Raw genomic sequence first — 22,879 nt, 5'->3', positions numbered from 1 at the left:
CTCCCATCAAGATCAAAAGCAGTGTTGTCACCTGAGACTTCAGTTCATTTCAATAAACATTTATTAATCACTTAGTATGTGCTGGAAACTACTAATTAAGCACTTGGTGTCCAAAAAGAAGATTCTGTGTGCCCTCAAGGACCTCACAGCCTAATGGAGGAGAAAACAAGCAAAACAAATATGAGCAAACTAACCATATGCTAGAATATAAAACCTTTCAGAGAGGAAAGGCACTAGAATGAAGAAGGGTTGAGAAAGGTTGCCTAGGAAACATGGGATTTTAGTTAAGTCAGGGAATTTAGGGGACCCCAGATGGGGAGGGAGAACATTCTTGACCCATCCCAGATGGCCAGTGGAAATGAGAAGAGGTGAAAGATATATTGTTGGAGAAACTGAAGATCATATTCACTGGATCTGGTAGGGTTTAAGGGATGAGGAAACTGAAAGGGTTATGGTGGAGGTTATGAAGCACTTTGAACCTAACACTAAATAGGTTTTGTACCTGATCCTGGAGGTATTAGAGAACCTCTGGAATTTTTTGAGTAAGGGAGTGTGACCAAGTCTGTCCTTTCAAGAATGCCCACAGGTCTGAATTGGATGTTGCACAAGATTTCTTTGTCCTTAGTAGAAAGACAGTGAGTCCCTGAATGTTTTCCCTCCAGGGTCCTCAGTCATGGCCTCAAATACAATATAAATAAGCAATGAGTCTCTTCTTAAGGCAAATTGGAATAGATTTAGGCTTAGACTAGGAGTTAAGAATAATTTTTATATATTTAAATACAACAAAATATTATTTTAAAATATTAAAACTATACTTACTTAGCCTGCTGACCTTACAAAAAAGAGTCAGTATTTAGGATTTGGCCTGTTTGCCCCTGTGGCAGATCATCTCTAAGATTCCTTCCATCTCTGACCTCTTGTGAGAGAGCTGATGGACTTTAGTATGTAGACATTCTGGGCTTCCCTGGAAGCCAGTGTTGTGCTTCTCAAAAAAAAAAAAATAAAATGTAAAAGTCACTGTAAGACTGTCAGCCAGAAATAAAAATGATGAGTAAAAAGCTAGGGTCTTTTCTAGATGCCAGATTTCTCAGTGATGTATCATATTGAACTTCTAATGTACCTTTGTAAGGAAAAACAAGACACTTGGCAGATTGGATCAGATTTACTGCAGACTGTTCTGAGAATGTTGTTCCTTCTTTTTTGTCATGTCCAACTCTCCAAGACTCCATTTGGGGTTTTCTGGACAAAGATACTGGAGTTGTTTGCCATTTTCCTCTTCAGCTCATTTTATGGATGTGGAAAGTAAGACAAACAGGGTTAAAGTGACTTGCCCAGGGTCATGCTGCCCTGCAGTGTCTGAGAGCAGATTTGAACTTAAGAAGAGGAGTCTTCCTGGCTCCTAGCCCGTTGCTCTATGCACCGTGCCATCCAATTCAAGAATCCCTCTGATCTCTAAATTACTTGCCCTAAAGATTTCCATGGATTTACTGTAATAATGTCATTAAAGATCAAAGTCTTGGCTCTAAAACAGAGTGAACTGGTATGTTACGTCTTAGGTATTGGCTTTGACTTAGTGGAAGAGTTGACCTTAGAGTTCGGTAGGACTTTAAATTTATAGTTTATAAAGAATCATGTAAATTTTGTGTTCACACTTTTTGCCTATTAGTGCTCTGCACACAGTAGATGCTTAATAAATAATGAGTGAGAATGAATGAGTGATATTTCAAATGAAATTTCTAATCATATTTCAAGCACACGTCAAGAAACCACCATTTTCAACTGATGTAAGACCACGTGGGAGGAAAAAGAATGCTTCCTAAACCTTTCTGTCTCTTTTTTTTCTTATAGATGAACGAATTTGTTCCCCCCCATTCATGGAGCTTACAAGCTTATGTGGAGAAGACACCATGCAGCTTCTGGAGAAGAATGGACTGGCCTTCCCATTCAGTATGTAGATAAGCTTTGCATGGTCCCAGAAGAATGCATATTGCCAACAGAACTTTTTCCAAAGTGCTGCAAACTTCATAAAAGACTCATCTCTTTTCCTGGGTCTAAGTTAATGGATTCCATATTAGGTGGAATAATATACTGTCTCAGGAGTAATTTGTTGACCTTGCTGGCAGTGAGATCATTTTAAAGGGAGTAGATATCTGATACCTTTTCAGACGTCTTCCCCATAATCTGCATTAGGGTAGCATTAAGTGATTAAAATGTTTTTGTTGATAATATTCTGTATTTAGACTTCTTAAACAATATTGTAACCTCCTAGGTATCTCTCCCACTGAATGTTAGAAAAATTTGAGCTGTTATCTGGCATTTATAAATTCACTAAGGAATGAGTCTCTTTGGAAATTGGTAATTTTAGTCATCTCTTTTTAATGATCTTATTCCTTTTTTTTTTTTTCCCTTTGCTGATAGTTTGCAAAACCAGAGTGGCCCACGGCACTAACTCTCATGAGGTGAGTGAAAGATTGTGTGTGTGTGTGTGTGTGTGTGTGTGTGTGTGTGTGTGTGTGTGTGTATGCATGTGCACATACTTCTTCCCACCTGAAACTTCTCTTTTCTTCAGTTCTGGGTCTGACATTGAGCATTTTTATCATGATGGCAGTTTTACAGTCATTTCTACACTGATAACTGGGAAGTGCCTTCCATGTGAGACTTTCCAATACCAGTTTTAGAAGTAACACATTACATCAAGCCCAATGCCTTATCTTGAAGTTAAGTTCCTGAGGGATGTATGGGAGAGCCACTCTTTCCATTTTCAAACTGGAGGATGACAATTCCTTTTCTTTGCTCTCTTGTTATCTCTGTTTCTCGCTGTCATGCATTTTTTAAAAAAAACTATTGTGTTCATTGTAGCAAGAATTGTGCTGAACCCTATGGGGGATATTCTTAAAGTTTAAGGTTAAGTCCCTGCCCTCACAAAGTTGACAGTCTTGTTGAAGAAGCAAGACTGACAGACACAATTTGAGTACAGCAAAAGATAGATTCTGCCTAGAAGGGCAAGAGGAGGAGGAATGTTGGGCAGTGAATAGCATAACTTGGAGTCAGGAAGATCTGGGTTCAAGTCCCACTCCTCATCTTTTTGGAGAGGTCACTTTAGCTATTGGTGCCCCAGGAAGCTCTTATATCTGCAGTTTCCTCCATGGCCGTTCACTTTCCCCAAAAATTAGAAGTGTGATCCAAAACAAATATACATATTTGCACATATAACATACCTGCATGCATACTTACAGGCAACTCCCTTTCCTGGGGTCTAACTCTGTGTCTTTTTCAGTCATTTAACAGACTAGGTATAGTATATGTTCACTAACTATACATGCACATGTGCACACACACACACACACACACACACCTATATTCTCATGCACTTGTACCTCAGGTACTACATAGTAGAGTGTTTGAGGATTTAGGAGAAAGAAGAACTTAAAGGGAAAGGGTTCCTACAGGAGACAAACCCTGAGTGGAGTCTTAGAGGATGAGGAGTACTTGAGGAGTCAGGGCAAACTTATGAATTATATCAGAAAAGGATTGTAGAAGTCACCTGGGTTTAATCTTCCAGGTTAGGAAGTGAGACCTTGAGGAGCAAAGTACCCAGGTTCTGTGCAACTCATGCATAGAAGAGACAAGATTCATGCCTGGGTCCTAAAGCTATAGACCCAGTACTCTTCCTTCTGGACCATATTGAACAGCATGAGCAAAGGCATGAGGAAGGAGTTTTTGTAGATATGTGGGAGACATGGAGAATATAAACTTAAAAGAATCATGACTCATCTATTACAGTTTGCAGGAAGAAACTTCTTTTGATTCTTGGTAGCAAGATTGACATTTGGACAGCCACCCCCAGCTCACTTTGTTTAACCTTCCTAAGAAACCCCAGAGGCTCCGGGGACAGCCTCCAGCCCTAATGATACCAGGCACTTGTCACCAAAGTGGTGATTAGATGAAATTGGCTCCAGGATAAGGAGCAAAAACTTTCTAGCTGGGTCCTTAATTGGCTCACTGTCCTCTCTACAGATCTGCAGTTGGATGTGAAGTTCTGTTCTGAATCCAATTAGAGGCGTGTTCAGCAGCTGTGGGCCTCTTCTCCTGTTCAGAAGCTGCCTAGAGAGCATTCTGAGGAATTCTGGGGGCCTCCACTTTCTAGTTTATTAGTAGGAAAGACATTCCTTTTTCATCTGTTGCTCAACATCCGTCAGACACTAGCTGCAGGGAGCTCCAGGCCCAGCCTCTTGAACCTGTCTGCCTTTTCCCTTTGGGCCCTCTGGCTTCCTTTTGTCCTTAGGGGGTGTGTCAGACCCCCTTGTGCAGGAGTTTGTGGCAGTTTGGAGGTTTCAGAGCCAAGCAGAAAATGAATTTGTTGAAATCCAGTACTTTTTCTGGGTTTTTGTCAAAGTACCCTTTCTTCACATTAGTACTTCAGGTATCTTCAGTTTGATTGGTGTGGGTACTCCTTCCATTAAGGTAGACACAGCCCCTCCAATACAATTAATAAAAATAATAATAGTGTAATAATGATAATGATGATGATGATGATGATGATGATAATAGCTAACATTTGTAATTTGCCATTTAGTACCTAATATGTACCAGTCACTTGCTAAGTAATTTATGGATATTTTCTCATTTGGTCCTTGCAACAACCCCAGGAGATTATGTGCTATTATTATTGTCTTGTTTTATAGATGAGGAACCTGAGACAGATAGAGGTCTTGCCCAAAGTCACAAAACTACTAAGTGTCTGAATCAGGATTTGAAGTCAGGTCTTCAGGCCTGGCACCATCCACCAGCCAAATCAGTTGGGTTACTCTGACCAAAAAAAATCAGAACTTTCTGATTTGGACAGGTCTTTTTAAGTCACCCTACCTAGTTACCCCACCTAAGCAGATATCCCCTCCCCATTATCACAAGAAATGATTATCCAGCTTCAGTTTCAAGATCTCCAGTGATAGTGAACTCATTGCATTTCTTGGTAGTCATTCCTTTGTTGGACAGCACTAATAACATGAGATGTAACTGTAAATGTAAAGTCTTTCATTTGACATTCCATAAAATCCCAATTCCTCTGCAAAAATTATCTTTTAGTAGACAGCAAGCTAAGTGTGGTAGCCTGTAAAGCTAAGCCAATATTAGGTCACAGTAAGTGAGCCAAAATGATGATAGATGGCCCTTCTCTGCTCTAACCTAGTCAGGGGTTGTGTTTCATTCAGAGTGCCTTGTTTTCAGAAGGACAGTGATGAATTGGAACTTGAGCAATAAGTTCATAGTGATTCTCCTCAGTCATGGGCTGTTTTGACTAGATGGTTTCTGAACAACAGTGATTCCATGGAAAGAGTGCTTGATTTGGAGTCAGGTCCTAGATTAAAATCCAAACTCTACTACTTCCCATGACCTCTGGGGACTTTTACAAGTCTCTTAACCCCTCATTTGCAAAATTAAGAACTCAGTAATATTGAATTTGGGTGCTGTCCAAGGCTCCTTCTAGCCCTTCTTGAGTCTATAATACCTTTAAATCTAGAATTTGGTGAAATTTTTATTAAATTGAGTCCAACTCTTCCTGGAAGACTTGGATATCTATGATTCTCTGATATTTCCTTACATTGAGCCAAGTTGTTCCTTCTGTTGCAATTAGGAGCCAATTAGATTGAGCTTCTTTTATGTGTCCTTTTACAGTCCTTCATATACTTGAAGTCACCTCTCACATCTTCCCATCTTCAGGATAAACATTTCCAGGTTCTTCAGCTGTTTCCCATGTACCATAGTATATAGTCCTCTCAACATCCTACTTGCTTCCATTTGTAAACAGTGTGTCATTTAAAAAAAGTATTTAGAATTATGTATAATACTGCAGTTGTCTCTTTAAGTCATTGTAGACCATCATTTTCCTCATCCTGACCACTGTGCCTCTATTGATGTAACCCATTTTCTAATCTGCTTATAATGAGCATATGTCTCAAATTTGATCTGATTGCTTATGTACAAAAAGATGTATAGCAGCTCTTTTTTGTGGCAAGAATTGGGAATTGAGGAAATGCCCATCAGTTGGGGAACAGTTGAACAGCTATGGTATATGAATATTATGGAGTACTGTTGTTCTGTAACAAAGCATGAGTGGGCTGTCTTCCAAAAAGCATGGAAAGACTTGTATGAACTGATGCTGAGTGAAATGAGCAGAAGAGGGAGAAGATTCTATACACAAATAGCTTCATTGTGAGATGATCGATTATGACATAACTTCTTCTCAGCAGTTTAGTCATCAAGGACAATCCTTAGAAACCTGATTAAGTGCCATCCACATCCAGAGGAAAAAACTATGAATTCTGAATGCAGAGCAAAACATATTATGTTCACTTTTTAAAACTTTTTTTTATGTTTTTTCTTTCTTTCTCATGGTTCTCCCCACTTAGTTCTAGTTCTTCTTTCACAGCATGACTAATGTGGAAATTTGTTAAACATAATGTTAGTCTTGCACTGGGCTTTATTTGAAAAATTTTCACCTTGACAGACCCTGTAAAATTTTGTGTTCAGCTGGTATTTCTTTTAAGAGCTCAGGAAATAAGATCAGGTACTTTAGTGGTCAGAGTATAAGATGCACATTTCATCCAAAATTTGGTTTTCTAAAAATCTGAGTATGGCTTATGGTTCTCTCTTCCCACCCCATGGCCACCTGCCTAGTAAATCTTTTTAATTTTTTTCCCTCTTCCTCCCTATTCTTTCTTTTCTTCCTTTTTTTCTATCCAGAAATACGCTTATTTTTTATGTAGATCATTTTAATGTTTTTTCTAATATTTTATTTTTCCAGCTATATGCCAAGATAATTTTCAACAATCTATTTTTTTGTAAGGTTTTCAGTTTCACATTTCTTTCCCTTCCTCCTGCAATCTAATATAGGCTATACATATACAACTATCCTACCCGTCTTTCAAAGGGGATGTCTTTCAAGAAACAGCCTATCTTGATACATATTAGTATGCAGTGGTTTTAAGGTTTCCATAGAAACTACAGTGTTATTACTATGTGTGGATATATTTCATTCAGATCTTCCCACTTTGCTTTTTCATTTCTCCAGGGAGTAATAAGTCTTTAGTACAGGCACACAGTGCCAGAGACTTTGGGGCTTCAGTATTTGGAACCTTACATAATACAGTTTATTCCCTTGATGACATCAGATAACAGAATGATCCCGAACTGAGAGCAGTTTACGTTTCCAGAGCACATAAGTAATTGAGAGGCAGTGGGTTCTAGTGGGGGTGATAATGATGAAAGTGATATTAGTTTATCTAACATTTATATGGTACTCAAAGGATTTACAAATGCTTTCTATATATTATCTCCTTTGATCTTCACAGTAACCTTGAAAAATATGTTCCTGCAGGCATTGGGTAGTACATTGGAGAAACAGGGTCACTGGGAACTTAATTAACTTGTACAGGGCCCCACAACTAGTAAATGTAGCTTGACAAAAATCACTTGTATTCAAGACAGTTTCTTTTTTCCAAGATAATAGTACTATACTTGGGTGTTAGAGGCCCTAGGTTCAGATTTCCTCTCCACACTTAGTAACTTTGTGAATCTGGGCAAGTGTCTATTTCTCTGATTCTCAGCTTCTTCATCTGCAGATGAGAATAATAATTCTTGTACAATCTATCTTAATGGATTTGTTGTAAAGAATGTTCTTTGTTAAATCTTGAAGTACTATATAAATTTGAGTTATCTTCATTAACATTCAGCTTAAATATTAAAGAGACTTGGAGAGCCTGAACCAGTATTCAGAGATGACTGTACATGTATTTTGAGATAATTGTAATAAAATGTTTACATTTTATAGTTCCACAGTATTTGTATTTGTATTGTGGGAAGAAAGTTAAGAATGTGCAGATTTTAGTTCAACATAAGGAATAAATTAATCACAACAAGCATTGTATTAAGCACTTGATATATGCGAACTCTGTGCTTGATGATGGAGATACAAAGGAAGGCTACACAGTCCCTGCCATCAGGGTGGAAACAGTTATATACATACTAATCAGAAGGAGTAGATAGAAAAGTTAGGAAAACACTTAGGAAAACCCCAAGAGTTGGGGGGAAAATGGGGAGATATTCATGAGGAGATATTCAAGCTGAACTAACAAATGGGTTGTCTTGGGAGAGCTAGGTGACCAAGTACTGGGCCTGATTTCGAATCAGGCCTTATACACTTATTAAGTGTGTGACCCTGGCAAGTCAACTTTGCTCAGTTTGCCTCAGTTAACTCTTCTGTAAAATGAGCTGGAGAAGGAAATGGCAACCCACTCTAGTATTTTTCCCAAGAAATCCCAAATAGGGTCACGAAGAATCATACTCAATTGATAAATGACTGACCAACAACTGGGAGGTAATGAATTTCTTCTATAATGATAGATTTTTTTTTAGAGTGATTAGGTAAATTGGTTTTCTTTGACTTTGTATATGTATTAAAAGGGTTTCAGTTTTTTTTCTTTCTCATAAGGAGAGTGGTAGGAAAGAAATAGGATAAAATTTTTGTTCTTAAAAAAATTTTTTAAACTAAAAGGAGTAATTGGATGACCACTTCTTTGAGATGTGGTAGGCAGGGATTCTTATTTCAAATAATCGTTTAACTCAATGGTCCCTGATATTCTTTCCAATTTTGGTATTCTGATTTTGTTAAATTGACAAGAATATTTAGCAAGAAGATCTTAACTAAAGACAGGATTAAGACTCTTGCAATCCCTGTAGGCAGTGAGTTCTAGGAACTATTTATGTTCTTCAATTATGAACTTTAATGAATGCTAAAGAGCACATTTTTCCTTTTGTAATTTTCAACATCTTTTTTTCTTTTGCAATTTTTAACATCTTTTTATCTCTACATGCCCTACTTAATCTTACCTAAGCTTTGGATCATGTAACTTGGGAAGGGTTACTTGTATGCCGTCTGTTAAATTGTGAAACACCATCACCCACTGATGGTGTCTGTCACATTCTTGAGAGGATAAGTAAATTGCCATATACCTGTCTATCTGTAATTTGTGCTGGTTTACTCATGCAGCAGCTAGCAAGGACCCTGAGAATTCCTTTGCAATTGCTCCTCCCGGAATTGTAAGGATCTGATAAGAGAATCTTGTAAAATGCTTATTAGCACAATGACTGGCAAATAATAGATGGTGTATATAAAGGCTAGCTAATATTATTATTCATTAATATTAACATTTTTAATAAGTGCCTACTATGTCCCTGATACTGTATTAAGTATTAGAATCATAAATGTAAAAAATTCCAAGCCCTTAGTAATGAGACAGATTAGTAAATAAATACATAAGGCCTTCTGTTGGAACAATAGCTAGCATTTATATTCAGTTTTTAAATGTGCTGTACATATGTTGACATATGATTTGCAGAACTACTTGATTACAGGTGTTATTATTTTTTTTCATTTTACAGTTTTGGAAACAGGCTATGAGAGTTTGACTAGTTTGCCCAGTATTACATAGAGTATCTGAGGCAAGATTTGAACTCAGGTTTTCCTAATTCGAAATCCTGCATTCTGTGTTCTAGCAATTAGTACAATAAATGTTTATTGATATTGATTGATTAATTGATTGCTCTATAGTTTTAACCACTTCATATCCTGTGGTTAATTTAGCTTTCATTATAGGTGGCTCTGAGTGAATATGTTAAATCTTTCACTATACTCCTTCTCTATCTTTAATGGAGTGGGCTTACCTAATGCCTTTACAATACAGGTCAGAGAAAATAAATAGGAGTAAATAGCAGTATCCTCTGCAATATAATGTTCTTTCTTATTTTCATATTTGAGAGAAGATCCATTCCTGTGTGTCAACATATGCTAAAATCTCATCATTTCTTGAAACAGAATCATAGTATATGGGAGCCGACAGGCTGTCATCAAATCCAACCATACTTAATGTACAAAAGAGAAAACATTGGCCCCAAATTCTGCAGGTGAATTGCCCCAGTATATACAAGGACTGGACTGCCTCCTAGCTGTAGAGGCTTCTCTGCTTGAGGCTGCTTCCATCTACCTACTTCCTGTCACTTCCTCATTGTTTCTACCTGCAAACAGCCCAATTTAATAAGTTTAAAGATTTTTTGAGCATGCTATATTGGTCTAGAGACTTAATTTAAATCTAAACTAAGGTCTGCAGGCTAGGGGACATCCTCTTTGAGATGGGTATCCAGGAGAGAAAAGCAGCATATGTGAGCATACATAAGCATATACTTATAAACACACATCTACATGGGGGGGGTGGAGTGGAAGGTAGAAAGGAAAAAAAAAGGAGAGGAGGCCTTTTTTTAATGTTTGCTCAGTGCCCTCCTTCCTGGTGTTTTTCTGGAATATTTAATTGCCCTGAGCAAGTATGAAAGAATAGTTCTTAAGAACTGAGCATTTTTCCCTGTGTCTAATGTTATTCACTCTCAGATTATAATGGGCAGTTGAGAGCAATGAATTTAAGTCCTTTCCCCACTCAACCTTTGTGATTCTAGTTACTCACCTATTTGTTCCAATTACCTGCCAATAAAATGGTAACCTAATAAATCATGCTGATTGCCTAGGGATTTATTTTCTCTGAGTTACACTGCAATCCAAAATTGTAAGAGAATTATTATTATTATTATTATTATTAATTCTGTAGCCATTAATAGAAATGATCTGGTGTCTAGTGAAGCAGATCTGCCAAAGTCTGAGTCTCTCAGGATTTGGATTTTATTATTGTATTGAGAATTTCCAGATGTCTTGGAATTAGTCTCTTTGGTTGCTTGACTCCCTTATATGATGCTATTTCTATTAGTGTAATGTTCCATTTTGTTGAACTTTTTTTTTCTTTTACTGGGCTTCCTCCTTTATCCTGTGATTTAAAAATCATCCCAGGAAGTGCTGTGGTAGTAAGTAGTAACATGTTTGGAGTGATAGGAAACACCAGTAAGTTTTCAGATTTCCTATTAGACAGAAAATTAGTGGCATTTACTCTCATTCTTAAGGCTTGTAGAATTATTGACTATTAGAACTCAGAACATAGAAATTTAGAGCAGAAAGCAATTTTAGATCCTAGAATGTTATAAGGGGGGGGAATAGATAATGGAATGTTAGAACCAGAAAGAACCTTAAATATCACTTGCTCCAATTCCCTCTTTATACCCAACCAAAGTAGCCATCAAAAGCTGGCATCAAGTTGCCAAACCCCAGACTTCTCCTTTATTCCCATCCCTTCTTGACAAACATATGTTTGTGGGTATTTAGGTACATACAAGTTTATTTTGCTTTCTAACCACCTGGAGACCCAGAAACAAGGACACTCCTCATCAGTGTGGACCTGTTACTTTGTAATTAACTGACACCAGGAAAACCTTTCTCCATTCAAGTGTCTCCCCCCCCCCCCCCATCCCTCTACGACCTAGTTGATCCTGATGGAGTTCAAGTTTTGTCACATCTTGTTCACTACAGTTGGAAAAGTTTTCACTGTAAGTTCATATATAAAAATACATACCAGTCCCCAACCTAACTCTTTTGGCTAAAATTCTATAAAACCTGATTTTAAATCATGGCTTTGCCAAGTTCTAGAGATGTTCAGATACCTTAGTCTCTGAGCCTTGGTTTCCTCATTGGTAAAATGAGGATAATAACATTTGTTCTCTCTCCTTGAAAGGATTGTTGTTGAGTTTTATGAACCATAAGCCCTAGATAAATCTAATCACCATGCAAGAGTCCACTATTGTCCAAAGTCCACCTTAGTAGCTTAATTCCATTACCATGTTTAGCAAAGTCTGGACTTGCTGTAACCCTGTTTGTAACCATGCCAATTGATACTGAAATACTAAAGGAGACTGAAAGGAGATGAGACAAGTGAATATCATTGAAGGTGATAAGGGATTAATGAACCTGCCAGTGAGAATTGATGAATTCCTGAAAGATTTGATGATCTACAAGTTAGGCTTCACATCCTGAAAAGGTCAAGGCATCCTATGTGTCTGTCAGTCTCTTTTCTTTCTCTGGTCTCTAGATCCCATCTTGAAGCACCTTGACCAAGTGAAGACATTAAGGAAGAAAACATTATTTCCTGAGGATGATACTAGAAACTATGGAACTAGACTGAAGAACACTGGCAGGAACTTGATAAAGAAGGAAGCAATTCTATATCATGAAGAAAGTATTAACTATGTTGGGAATATCCACCCAGGACCACTAGTGAACTAGTTTATTTTTCTGTCCATTGTTCTTTAATCTCCTGATTTCCCAACTTTCCTTCACTATGTCACAGGTGTCAATCTAAACTTTATATTTTCCCAGCTTAGTGCTCTATACAAAGTAGGTGCTTAATAGATACCAAGGGAGAATACATGAGAGAATGTGAACAAACCAGCTGAAAGCCTAGTAAAGCTGTGTGAGTATCAAATAGAGACTGATCTTGGAATCAGAAAAGATTGAGTTCAGATCTTTCCTTTTAACACTTAATGACTGTATGAATCTGGGCAAGTCACAATTCTCAATCTCAATTATTTCTAGGTAAAATGAAGACCTTTGGTTAGATGCTAAGGTCCCTTCCAGGGCTAAATCTTCGATCCTTTGGTCTTTTATGTTCTAGAATGTCAGCCTTGGAAATAATCTTTAATTCTCAAAAAATAGAATTAAGAGAATTAAAGATTAGAGAGCAAGGGACCAGAGATTTATTGATAGAGCCCCAAGCTCAGCATTATCTTATCGAAAATATCCCTGACTCTTGTCAGAGTGTTACCATTTGGGTATGAAGAATTACACAGAATGATGTAGTGATGAGACTTAGGTAGATTTAAAATCCAGTTAAAGGACAAAAGGAATATTTTTTTCTTTGTTTCCCCAGGTTATGTACTTCCATGGTGCCTGGAACATGTTTGGTGCTAAAAAATGCATGGTGATTAAGATTTACCCAGGGCTTATGGTTCATAAAACTCAACAACAATCCTATCAGGGAGAGGGTACAAATGTTATTATTCCCATTTGCCAATGAGGAAGCTGAGGCTCAGAGCCTAAGGGATTTAAACATCTCTAGAACTTGGCAAAGCCATGATTTAAAAATCAGGTTTTATAGAATTTTAGTCAAAAGAGTTAGGTTAGGGAACTGGGATAATTTATATAAGAAGCTTCTAAGTGATTTAACTAGAGCAGCAGATAGGATTTCAGGAAGATTTGAATTCAGGTGTAGCCCTAGACACTTTCTAGCTCCACTATCCTAAATAAGTTGCTTAACCTTTGTCTATTTCTTCATCTGAAAAATGCACCTCTCTCTTAGGCTAGTTGTGAGGAATTTGTTCCTGGCACATAAAGTAATGCATTTCTCCTTCCTTTCCTCTCCTGTTCTTCCTCCCTCCCTCCCCCTCCTCCTTTCCTCCCCTCCTGCCTCACTCCTGCTCTCCCTTCCTTCATCCTTCCCTGAAGGCAGTTCTTTTTGTGCCCTTCTTTGTGTCCCAGCATTGAGCACAGAGCCTGCTATTTAGGAAGTACTTTATAAAAGTATGTTCATTAGTATCTGAAATCTCCTTCAAGTCTCAGCTGTTTGCCTTCAAAGCTCAGTTCAAGCCCTGCATTCTACAGGAGCCTTTTCCTGACATTCCCCCAGATGTCAGTACCTTTGTCATTTTATCTTGTTTGTAGAGTGTATATTTACAAGGTTTCTTTCCAGAAAAAATGCAAGCTCCTTGAGGACAAGGACTATTTCTGGTTTTTTGTTTTATTATATTTTTGTTTGTTTTTATATTCCCAGAGCCTGGCACATAGTTGGTGGTTAATTATTGTTTACTTGTTTATTTCAAGTTTTTCTGGATCCTCTTCTCTCTTCTTCCAGCAGATCATGATCTCTTCCTTCTCAAATTTTCCTGCAACATAGTCTTTCTCCTTTACTCTTCTCATACTTTATTTTGAATCATACTTACTAGTGTAGGGTCTTAACTCCCTTAATTAGAAGTTTCATGAGTCATTTTCATCTTTGTAGACATAGTGCCTGGTACATCATTTTTATAAATATTGTGTGTGTGTGTGTGTGTGTGTGTGTGTTTACATCTTTGTAGCTATATATTCATAAATATTATATATGTATGTGTATATATATATATTCATCTGTATAGCCATATCATATATATATATATATATATGTATAGATGGCTCTGGAGAAAAAAGTGAGACTGGTGACTTAGCACTGCACCCTCTCACTCAAATCCAATTCATGTGCTTGTCATGGTATCACCTCTCTGATGTCATCATCTTCTTTGATAATGAAGGATAAAATTAAATTAATGGGACATATATATGAATAGTGTCCCATTAAGTTAATTTTTTTTTATCAGTGAGTAAACATTAAACCCTGACCAGTGATAGGCAGTAAACCAACGCATTACAAATGTGAGATGTTGAATAACCTCATATTGAAATAAATGGGGACTGAATTGAGCTGATTTTCTTATTTCATCAGATGGCCATCATCTTCAACCAGGAAGGCCTCAGTGCCATCAAGCCCCCTTGTGTGATTCAGAACTTCATCAATCACAATGCTGTCTTGTACAAGGTGTTTGTGGTGGGTGAGTCCTACACCGTGGTCCAGAGACCATCTTTGAAGAACTTTTCTGCAGGAACTTCAGGTAATTTTCCCAAAGGCCTTTCACTATGTTGACCTTTAAGGACTTGGGTGTGTATGTTGGTATGGGGGGTAAGCAGGGGTATGGTGTAGTGTGTATTTTACTCAAATAGTATGTGTGTATATATGACAATCCTCCTTTCTTGAGCACATGTGAATCAATGTTCTTTGATATTGCTTCAGCTCAGAACATGCCGGTGGGTTCTTGTCTTGGGGACCTGTCTTCAGAGCCAGCTTATAGCCAAAGGAGAAAGGCATTCTATACTCATCAGAAACCATTTTGTTTAATTAATGCCAGAGAGAATTTCTTAGCTGGAACCTACAAGCTTGTTCACCACACTTGGTTAAGGATGGCTTTTGGCCATCCAAAAAAATATCTGTTTCATCTTCAGAATAAAATCTACAGCCAATCAAGAGATTTCAGATTTACTGAATGAATAGGAAGAAGCTACCATGTGGTTTTTTTTTTTGTGTCATTCATTGAGTAATTGAATGTTGAGGTGGCACAGGAGCAAGAAGGCCAGGGGAGCTTTTAAAAATTGATCTTTAAAAGATTCCAGGGACAGGAAGATGACTCCCAAGTGAACTTGGTAATAACAATCCAGTCTTTTCACATATTTACCTATTTGAAGTTTAGATGTATGATTTCTTTGGTGTGTATACAACTTCAGGTATATAAACTCCCTTGCAGCAGATAGCTCTAAGTCAGCAGCAAGCATTATTAAGTGGCTGCTTGCTATGTACAGGCACTATGTTAAGCTCTGGAGATACAAAGATAGGCAAAAAACAGTCTCTCTCAAAGTGTTCCTAGTCTAATGGAGGAGAGATGTACACAAAGAACTTTGTACAAACTACATATGAGCTATATTCAGGATAAATTGGAGATAATGAATAGAGGGAAGGCATTTGAATTAAAGAGAATTAGGAAGGGTATGGGATTTTAGCTAAGACTTGGAGGAATCCAGGAGATGGTGATAAGGAGACATGGTGGCCAGCCAGAGAAAAGGCCTAGACCCAAGAGATGCAGTATCTTGTTTAAGGGAGAGCAAGGAGTCCAGAGCTGCTAGTTCTCAAGTGGTATCATGAGTGCTTGGGAAGGAATAATAAGGTAAGAAGGAAAACTTCATAACGTAGAGATTCACAAGTTGATTGAGGTGGTTGGTTTTGTTTTTGTTTTTTTAATTGGCTCTCTGTAAGAAGAGATTGTCAGCCACTTGGGAGAAATAATGTATGGGTTTCTTGTTCAGTTATGAACTGGAGGAACTATGTGACCTCTGGTCTGGGATCCATTAAAATTGTGACACTCTTTGATTTGAAATATTTATTAAATGTCTACTGTTTGCAGAGTTCTGTACTAGACACTGAGAAGAAATACAAGGTTTAGGTAAGGTACTCATAGTCCCTGCCTTCGTGGAACTTAAAATCTAGATGGAAGATAAAATGAAAACACAAATAATTATACATCTTATGTTGTATATATATCAATTCTCAAAATGTAAAACAAAATTTTTTATGCAAATTCTAAGGAATTAATAGTTTCTGACAAGTAATAAAGGGGCTGGTATTCATGGAAAACTTTGTAGATTAAGTGATCTTTGAGTTAATAAATGTATTAAATTAGTAGTACTTCAGTGGGGGAAAGCCCACATCATAAGTACCATACTTGCAGTGGACTAAATAAAAGTTCACACATTTAGAGCTGCAGGAGAAATTTAGCAGAGTCCTTGGTTGACTGAATAGATATCATATCTCCCTTCTAGATTTTAAGTTCTCTAAGAACAGGAATTATGTACCTGCTCATTTAATCATTGTTGGGTTAGACCAATTGTGTCAGTCTATTAAACTAAGGTAATCATAACCAAAAGTAGCATTGGATCCTGCAGTCAGAAAAACCTGAATTTATATCAGTCTAACCTTAGATAATTGGTAGGTGTGTATGACCTTGGACAATTCACTTCACCTCTGTTCGCCTCAGTTTCCTCATCTATGTAAAGTGAGGATTATAGCACCTTAATTCTTGTGAGAATTAAATGAAACAATATTTGTAAAGCACTTCGTTAACCTTAAAGTTCTGTATAAATGCTAGCTATTGTTTATATTAATCATCTGTGTGTTGACTGAATTGAAGAGATCTATATTCATTTAAGTTCTGTATATAAAAGAAGCAAAACAAGATAGTATACTTGCTTTAGAGATAACTGTTATGTTACTTTTAAAGGGATATCTAACCGGAACATTCCACTTGTTTTTTCTTAACAGATGCATCTTTCTAAGCCTTTAGATTCCATCCCATTGGAACTTCCTGTCCCTATGTTCTTGATCCCCACCTCAGACTCTCTTAACTCCCACTTATAATCACCTCATTTTTCCTTTCTTGGATGATCCTTTTCTTCAGCAACATATACAGAAACCCAGACACTTCACTGCTATGAAATAGCCTTCTCTTCATATCTGCTCAAGAATCCTCCTCCCTATGCCTGCCCAAGTCTGATTCTCTAGGGCCAGACATATGAATAAAAGAAATGGAAAAATAAGGAGTAGATAGGGAGGTGAGGCTACTGAAATTCAAGAGGAAAAGGGATAAACTTTATTTTTAGTGGTTCTTTTTCTCCTTCTAGGCTTTCATATTTCCAAATATGCCAAACATAATCAGCTTACTAATACATCTATATTCATGCACATTATGTTTGTATTTTTCTGAGACAATAGCAGTAAAGTTATTTCATATTTACAAATGGTACCTAGAAGTCTGATATATAGTAAGCACAATATAATATATATCATAAAAGTAATATCAATCATCATTATCACCATCATTTTTGTTATCATTATTGTTGTAGAAGTAGCAGTAATGGTGGTGGTGAAAGTAGTAGTTGTTAGTTCTAATCTTAGGATTTTGAAGATTTGAGTCCAAGTGCTGCCTGACACATTTTGACCTCTTTAAGGATAAAAGCTGAAAAGAAGGTGCCAAGTTCCTCACTGACTCCCTTCTCCTTCCCAGCATTTATGTGACTGGAACAAAATAGGCATTGAATAAATGCTTATTGACTGAACACGTGACTGATAGCACAGTATCAGTTAAAAAGGTGGAGGTTCTTTTTATTCTCCTTTCCCTGTGTACCCTCACATTCCCCCCTTCTCAAGGAAAGCTTTGGTTTTGTCAAAGGCCTCACAAATTTACAGAAATTTGATCTTTTTCTTAAGATGCCTATCACTATTGGAAGTGATAGCTATCCAGGGAAGTAATGTTATTCACAATTCAGTGCAATCCTGCCTGATTAAGTCTCCTTTAATTAACTGAGATTCTGTGTATGTTGGCTCTCTGTAGTTTTAAACTATTCTTTTAGCCATAACTATTACCAAGTTGTCATCAATTTATAAACTTGATGAGGGGGTGGCAGAGGGAGAGAGAGACAAATGAAAATGATCATATTCTTCACACACACACACACACACACACACACACACACACACACACACACACCAACCCTGTGCTAGATACACATCAGGACATTTCATTCTAAGACAAGCTCATAGAATTATCTTCCTTTCTATCTTCTCTTTTTTAGTGTTATGGATCTAGATCCCTTTAGCAGTCTGGTGAAAGTTCTAGGCCTATTATTTCAGGATAATATAGTTACATGTGTAAAAATCCATAAGTTTACAAAGAAAACCACTTATATTATTTTGAACACTTTGTTCTGAGCAAAGGTAGAGTACCTTGGTCAATGAGAATACCTTTTTCTCATTCACTTCTCTCTACAAAATGAGTTTGGACAAGATCTTACATAATGAAATTGTGTCCCTGGTGACAGTAGACTGGCTAAGACTTTTAGTTTAAAAAAATGTGTGTCTGTGTATGTGCCTTATTAGCTAGCCCCAATTAAAGCAGTCAGCCACTTTGATCTGATTTTGTGCTTGTATGCTTCCAAATGTCATTGGAAGACACTTGAATCAATTCTTAATAATGATACTTTTAAAATATGGATTTCTAAGCATACAATACTCCTTTTAAAAAAAAACCAATTTGAATTCTATGCTAGATCATTCTTTTGGGGGGGGGGTTGCAAGGCAATGGGGTTAAGTGACTTGCCCAAGATCACACACAACTAGGCAATTATTAAGTGTCTGAGGCCGCATTTGAACTCAGGTACTCCTGTGTCCAGGGCTGGTGCTCTATCTACTGCGCCACCTAACTACCCCCTATTAGATCATGCCTAACTTCTTTTTCTTCCTAATTTTAAATAGTATCAAGTTAAATAGTCCTTAACTTTGTACGTGCCTATATTATAATAGTTATCTGTGAATATTAATTTCTGTCTACAGTGTGTGTGTGTGTGTGTGTGTGTGTGTGTGTGTGTATTTACCTTTGCCCAGTGAAAAACACAAGGCAGAACTCACCCTTTAAACTGATTTTGCTGAGCAGATTTGAGCAGAGGCAGGTATGCTATAATGGACTTCTCAGAGTCCTGGAGAACTGGGTTCTAGTCCTATCTTTGGCCCACTGGAAGTGTGACTCTCAAGTTGCTGAGAAGATATTGATCTGCATTGGTAGAAGGAAATTCCTCCCTGAGAATACCTTGTACCAATCAAATCAAGTTTGACTCATCCCCAAACTTTCCTTTTTATTTATTATTACCACTGCCTTTTGTGTGACACATCTTACTACAACAACAACATGGACCCTGAATGGGGGAAGGTACACTAGACAAATGTGAGATTGTAGAATTTGGGGAATGAAGTAACCTTCATTTATACCTGTGCTGAAAACTCCCAACCGTTGGCAAGGCTTAATGTAAATAGGCCTACATGTTAAATATAGCTGCTGAAACTACTGTTTGTTTCAAGGAATCCTTATTTGTTCATGATCAGGAAGCTTAATGACTGGGATTGTGTATTATATTCTCCACAGTAGTACTTTTTAAAATAAATTTTTAATTAAACCTGATTAGAATTTAGGTCCTGAGGTTCTCTGTTGAAAACTCACTGCCCCAGAGGGTGGAACATATATAAAACATTATGCATCCTGCTTCTTATTTATCTATTTCTCTCCTCTTTTTTTGACAAGTCTTTATTTCCTTCTCTGGATATTGGTTTCTCATCTGTAAAATGGGACTATAACATCTTTCTTTTTCTGCACATTTGCTTTTCTATTGCTCTCCATTTTTCTGTCCAGAGAATTTGCAGAGGGACTTAAAGCTCCTTCAAGGACAGTGGTACCAATATGGTAGCAGCAAGAGAAAAGATTGAGGCAAAAATACAGAAAGAAGATTCAGTTCTGTCTAGCTAAATGTTCTGTGAGAGTCTGGGAACACCGAAATATTAACACTAATGAATATGAGCTATTATCATCAGCAGTAGCAAGGATTCATTAAGCTTTTACTAGATGTAGGTCCAGTGCTAAGTTTCCCTCAAGGAAACTCACATTCAAGTGGGGGAGACAATATTTTTTTTGCCTTTAAGAAAAACCCATAGTTAATGTGGAATAGATTTTACATGACTTTATATATTTATGTATTTATTATTATATATTTACACATATATTACATATACACACATACATATATGGTTATTTATTGTATATCTTGCCTTCTCAGTGAGTGAGGGAGAAGATGGAAGAAAGAAGAGAATTTGGAATTTTAAAATTTTAATTAATTTAATTTAATTTTTTAAAGCATTTAAAAGGAATTCACATTCCTGAGTATCAGTAGAATAGATGACATTACCATTTTAGTTTATGAAGTGTTTGGCAGGTACATTCATGTTGATTTTGTAATGATGCCTATCTCTCTCTCTCTCTCTCTCTCTCTCTCTCTCGTTCTCGCTCTTTTTAGGTTTTTGCTAGGCAATGGGGTTAAGTGGCTTGCCCAAGGCCACACATTTAGGTAATTATTAAGTGTCTGAGACTGGATTTGAACCCAGGTACTCCTGACTCCAGGGCTGGTGCTTTATCCACTGCGCCACCTAGCCACCAATGATGCCTATCTCTTTATATAATCATAGGATTTTGGAATTAGAATGAACTTTGGAAACCAGGGTGATACTGTCCAGGGTGATGTAGTTAACAAATGACAGAGTAACTGTTTTATTGAATTGTAGCCTCCTGAGTGGTCTCTGCACCAGTCTTTCCCTTCTCCCATCCATAGTCCCCCAAACTGCCCAAATAATCCTGCTAAGGATTTGATCATATTACTCTGTTCAGAAACCTTCAGTGGCTCCCATTTTCTTGACTTCAATCTGCTTTTCTAGCCTTATTTCACATTACTCTCCATTCTATCCAAATCATTAGACTCTTCCCTAAACTTGATTTTTCCTCTCTTCCCTCCTCAGCATATTTTCACAAGGTGTCCTCCTATTTTTCTTAGAATGATTATTTTTCTTCAAAGAACCTATCTTGAATCTACCCCCAAATTCATCTAATTTTTAGTTATTTCTCTGTCTTCACATTAGTTCTATTAATAATTTATCTCTATGTTGTATCCTTCTGAGTAGAAAATACTGAAGATACCCATTTTACTTTTTCTGCTTTCCTTGTTAGGACATTGTCCTTTATATGATATCAGAGTCTGCCCCTCTATAACTCCTATTAGTCACCCTTTGTGATTAATAGAATAAATACAATAGAATAAATACAATCCTCCCATATGACAACTCTTTAGTCTTATGGATTGCCATCATGCCTGTACATCTCTGCCCCCTCCTGGCTACAAGTTTTCTCTTCTCCAAACTAAAAACTTTAGATTTCTCCCATTGATTGTCATTTGACTTACTTTATATTCCTGTCATCATCATCATCTTTACACTTCAAAACATGCTTCACTTCATTATTTCTTCATCTGATCTCAAAGTTTCCTTCTCACTCTAACATTCTCTGTTTCCTCAGTCATGAGCATCAGCAATGCCTTTACCTAACTGTTTCACTTTTTTGCAAATTGAGGTAATATTATTTGGCTACCTATAGAAAGTTCACATATTTTGTTACCTATTGTTAATTTGATTTTCCCTCTGGGTCATGAGTTCATGAATAGCATATAATCTAGACTTCTTGTAGTTAAGGATATTCTCTACTATATTCTCTGATGGGTAATTAGATGTATGGATCCCTAGCCTTCAGAAAATAAAGATTCCCTGGGGATGTTGGAATGAACAAGGGAGAAGGGTAAGAACTACATCTTCATATAGTGGTTCAAGGAGAGTTGCATATAATGGAAAGCTTACTCTATAAGTCTGGAGAATTACTTTCTCTAACAATAATTATACTTTTTGACCTTCACCTATCATTTGGTCTCATTCTCCCATTTGTAATATGGGAATTATAACCCTTGCCCTGCCTTCTGCAGAGAGTTAATGAGAATAAAAATGTACATATTTTATACAATGGTTATATTCTTGTGTCAGTGCTTCCTGACCTTCTAGGTCTATGGCCTGTTGAAGAATGCAAAGGTCTGGAAGATGCTGGGACATATTGTCTGTGCTTGCCCTGTAGGGTTTTTATTTTTCTCAGACAGCCCAACAGACAGCCCTCCTGGACCATCTTTCATGCCCTCGGTTCGAAATGGCTCTGGAGAGAGCCAGAGGAAAGTCAGGAATGCTAAGGCAACCATGGGCCTTGAAGCTCGGCTAGCGAGAAGTATACCAGGTACATCTCCAGACTGAGCTTGGCATGAATCTAAATCATTTACCTACAAATCATTTTGCCAGCCCAGACACAAAAAAGTCCTTAGTGTGCAATGACTATGGGAGGAAGGGCAAGAAGCTGACTTAGGTGAGAATGTAAATAACTTCCCAATCAACCATTATATTGCAGAGGGAATATATGAAAGGAAGCCTCCCTTCCTCTCTTTGCTGGAGATTGATCATTACATAATAAACAGCATTTAGTTTTAAATTTCTGATGTTGAAGGCTTATGGGGGCAGGAGGGATGAGAACCTAATATGATTTATACATAGGTATAGAGGTATACATGCTCCTCTTGGCTATCCAATTTATGCCCTAAGCCTTCTGCCTATATCTATCTTGTTGAGTCTTGGGTTACTAGTTCAAAAACCAAGAAAGGAGGGAAGGGATAGATAAATAGAGCAGGGGCAGAGCTTGGCTTGTTGTCTGTGTATTGCTTGTCATGTGTGAGTGGTCTTTCCCATACAAACATCAGTGATTTGGGGATCTTGATTTTATGCTTTTCAAAGCCTGTATTGTGTTTGTTTGTTTTTCCTGGTTTATACCTAAATGACAGTAATACCACCTCATGTTTCTATAA

General features: G+C 37.3%; 1 protein-coding gene across 2 annotated transcripts in view; it reads left to right on the top strand.

The window, feature by feature from the left end:
• Positions 1-22,879, top strand: part of ITPK1 (inositol-tetrakisphosphate 1-kinase) — a 359,936-nt gene that overhangs the window by 317,293 nt on the left and 19,764 nt on the right. For both annotated transcript variants that reach the window (XM_074235440.1, XM_074235439.1), the window contains 3 exons: positions 1,849-1,947; positions 2,419-2,459; positions 14,460-14,625. In XM_074235440.1, the coding sequence (XP_074091541.1) occupies positions 1,849-1,947; positions 2,419-2,459; positions 14,460-14,625 (306 nt within the window). The remainder of the gene's footprint in view (positions 1-1,848; positions 1,948-2,418; positions 2,460-14,459; positions 14,626-22,879) is intronic.

This window comes from Macrotis lagotis, chromosome 4 (genome assembly GCF_037893015.1).
Source record: "Macrotis lagotis isolate mMagLag1 chromosome 4, bilby.v1.9.chrom.fasta, whole genome shotgun sequence".
Lineage (NCBI taxonomy): Eukaryota > Metazoa > Chordata > Mammalia > Peramelemorphia > Peramelidae > Macrotis > Macrotis lagotis.
Note: the sequence above shows the minus strand (reverse complement) of the source record. Positions and strands in the feature narration are given on the sequence as shown.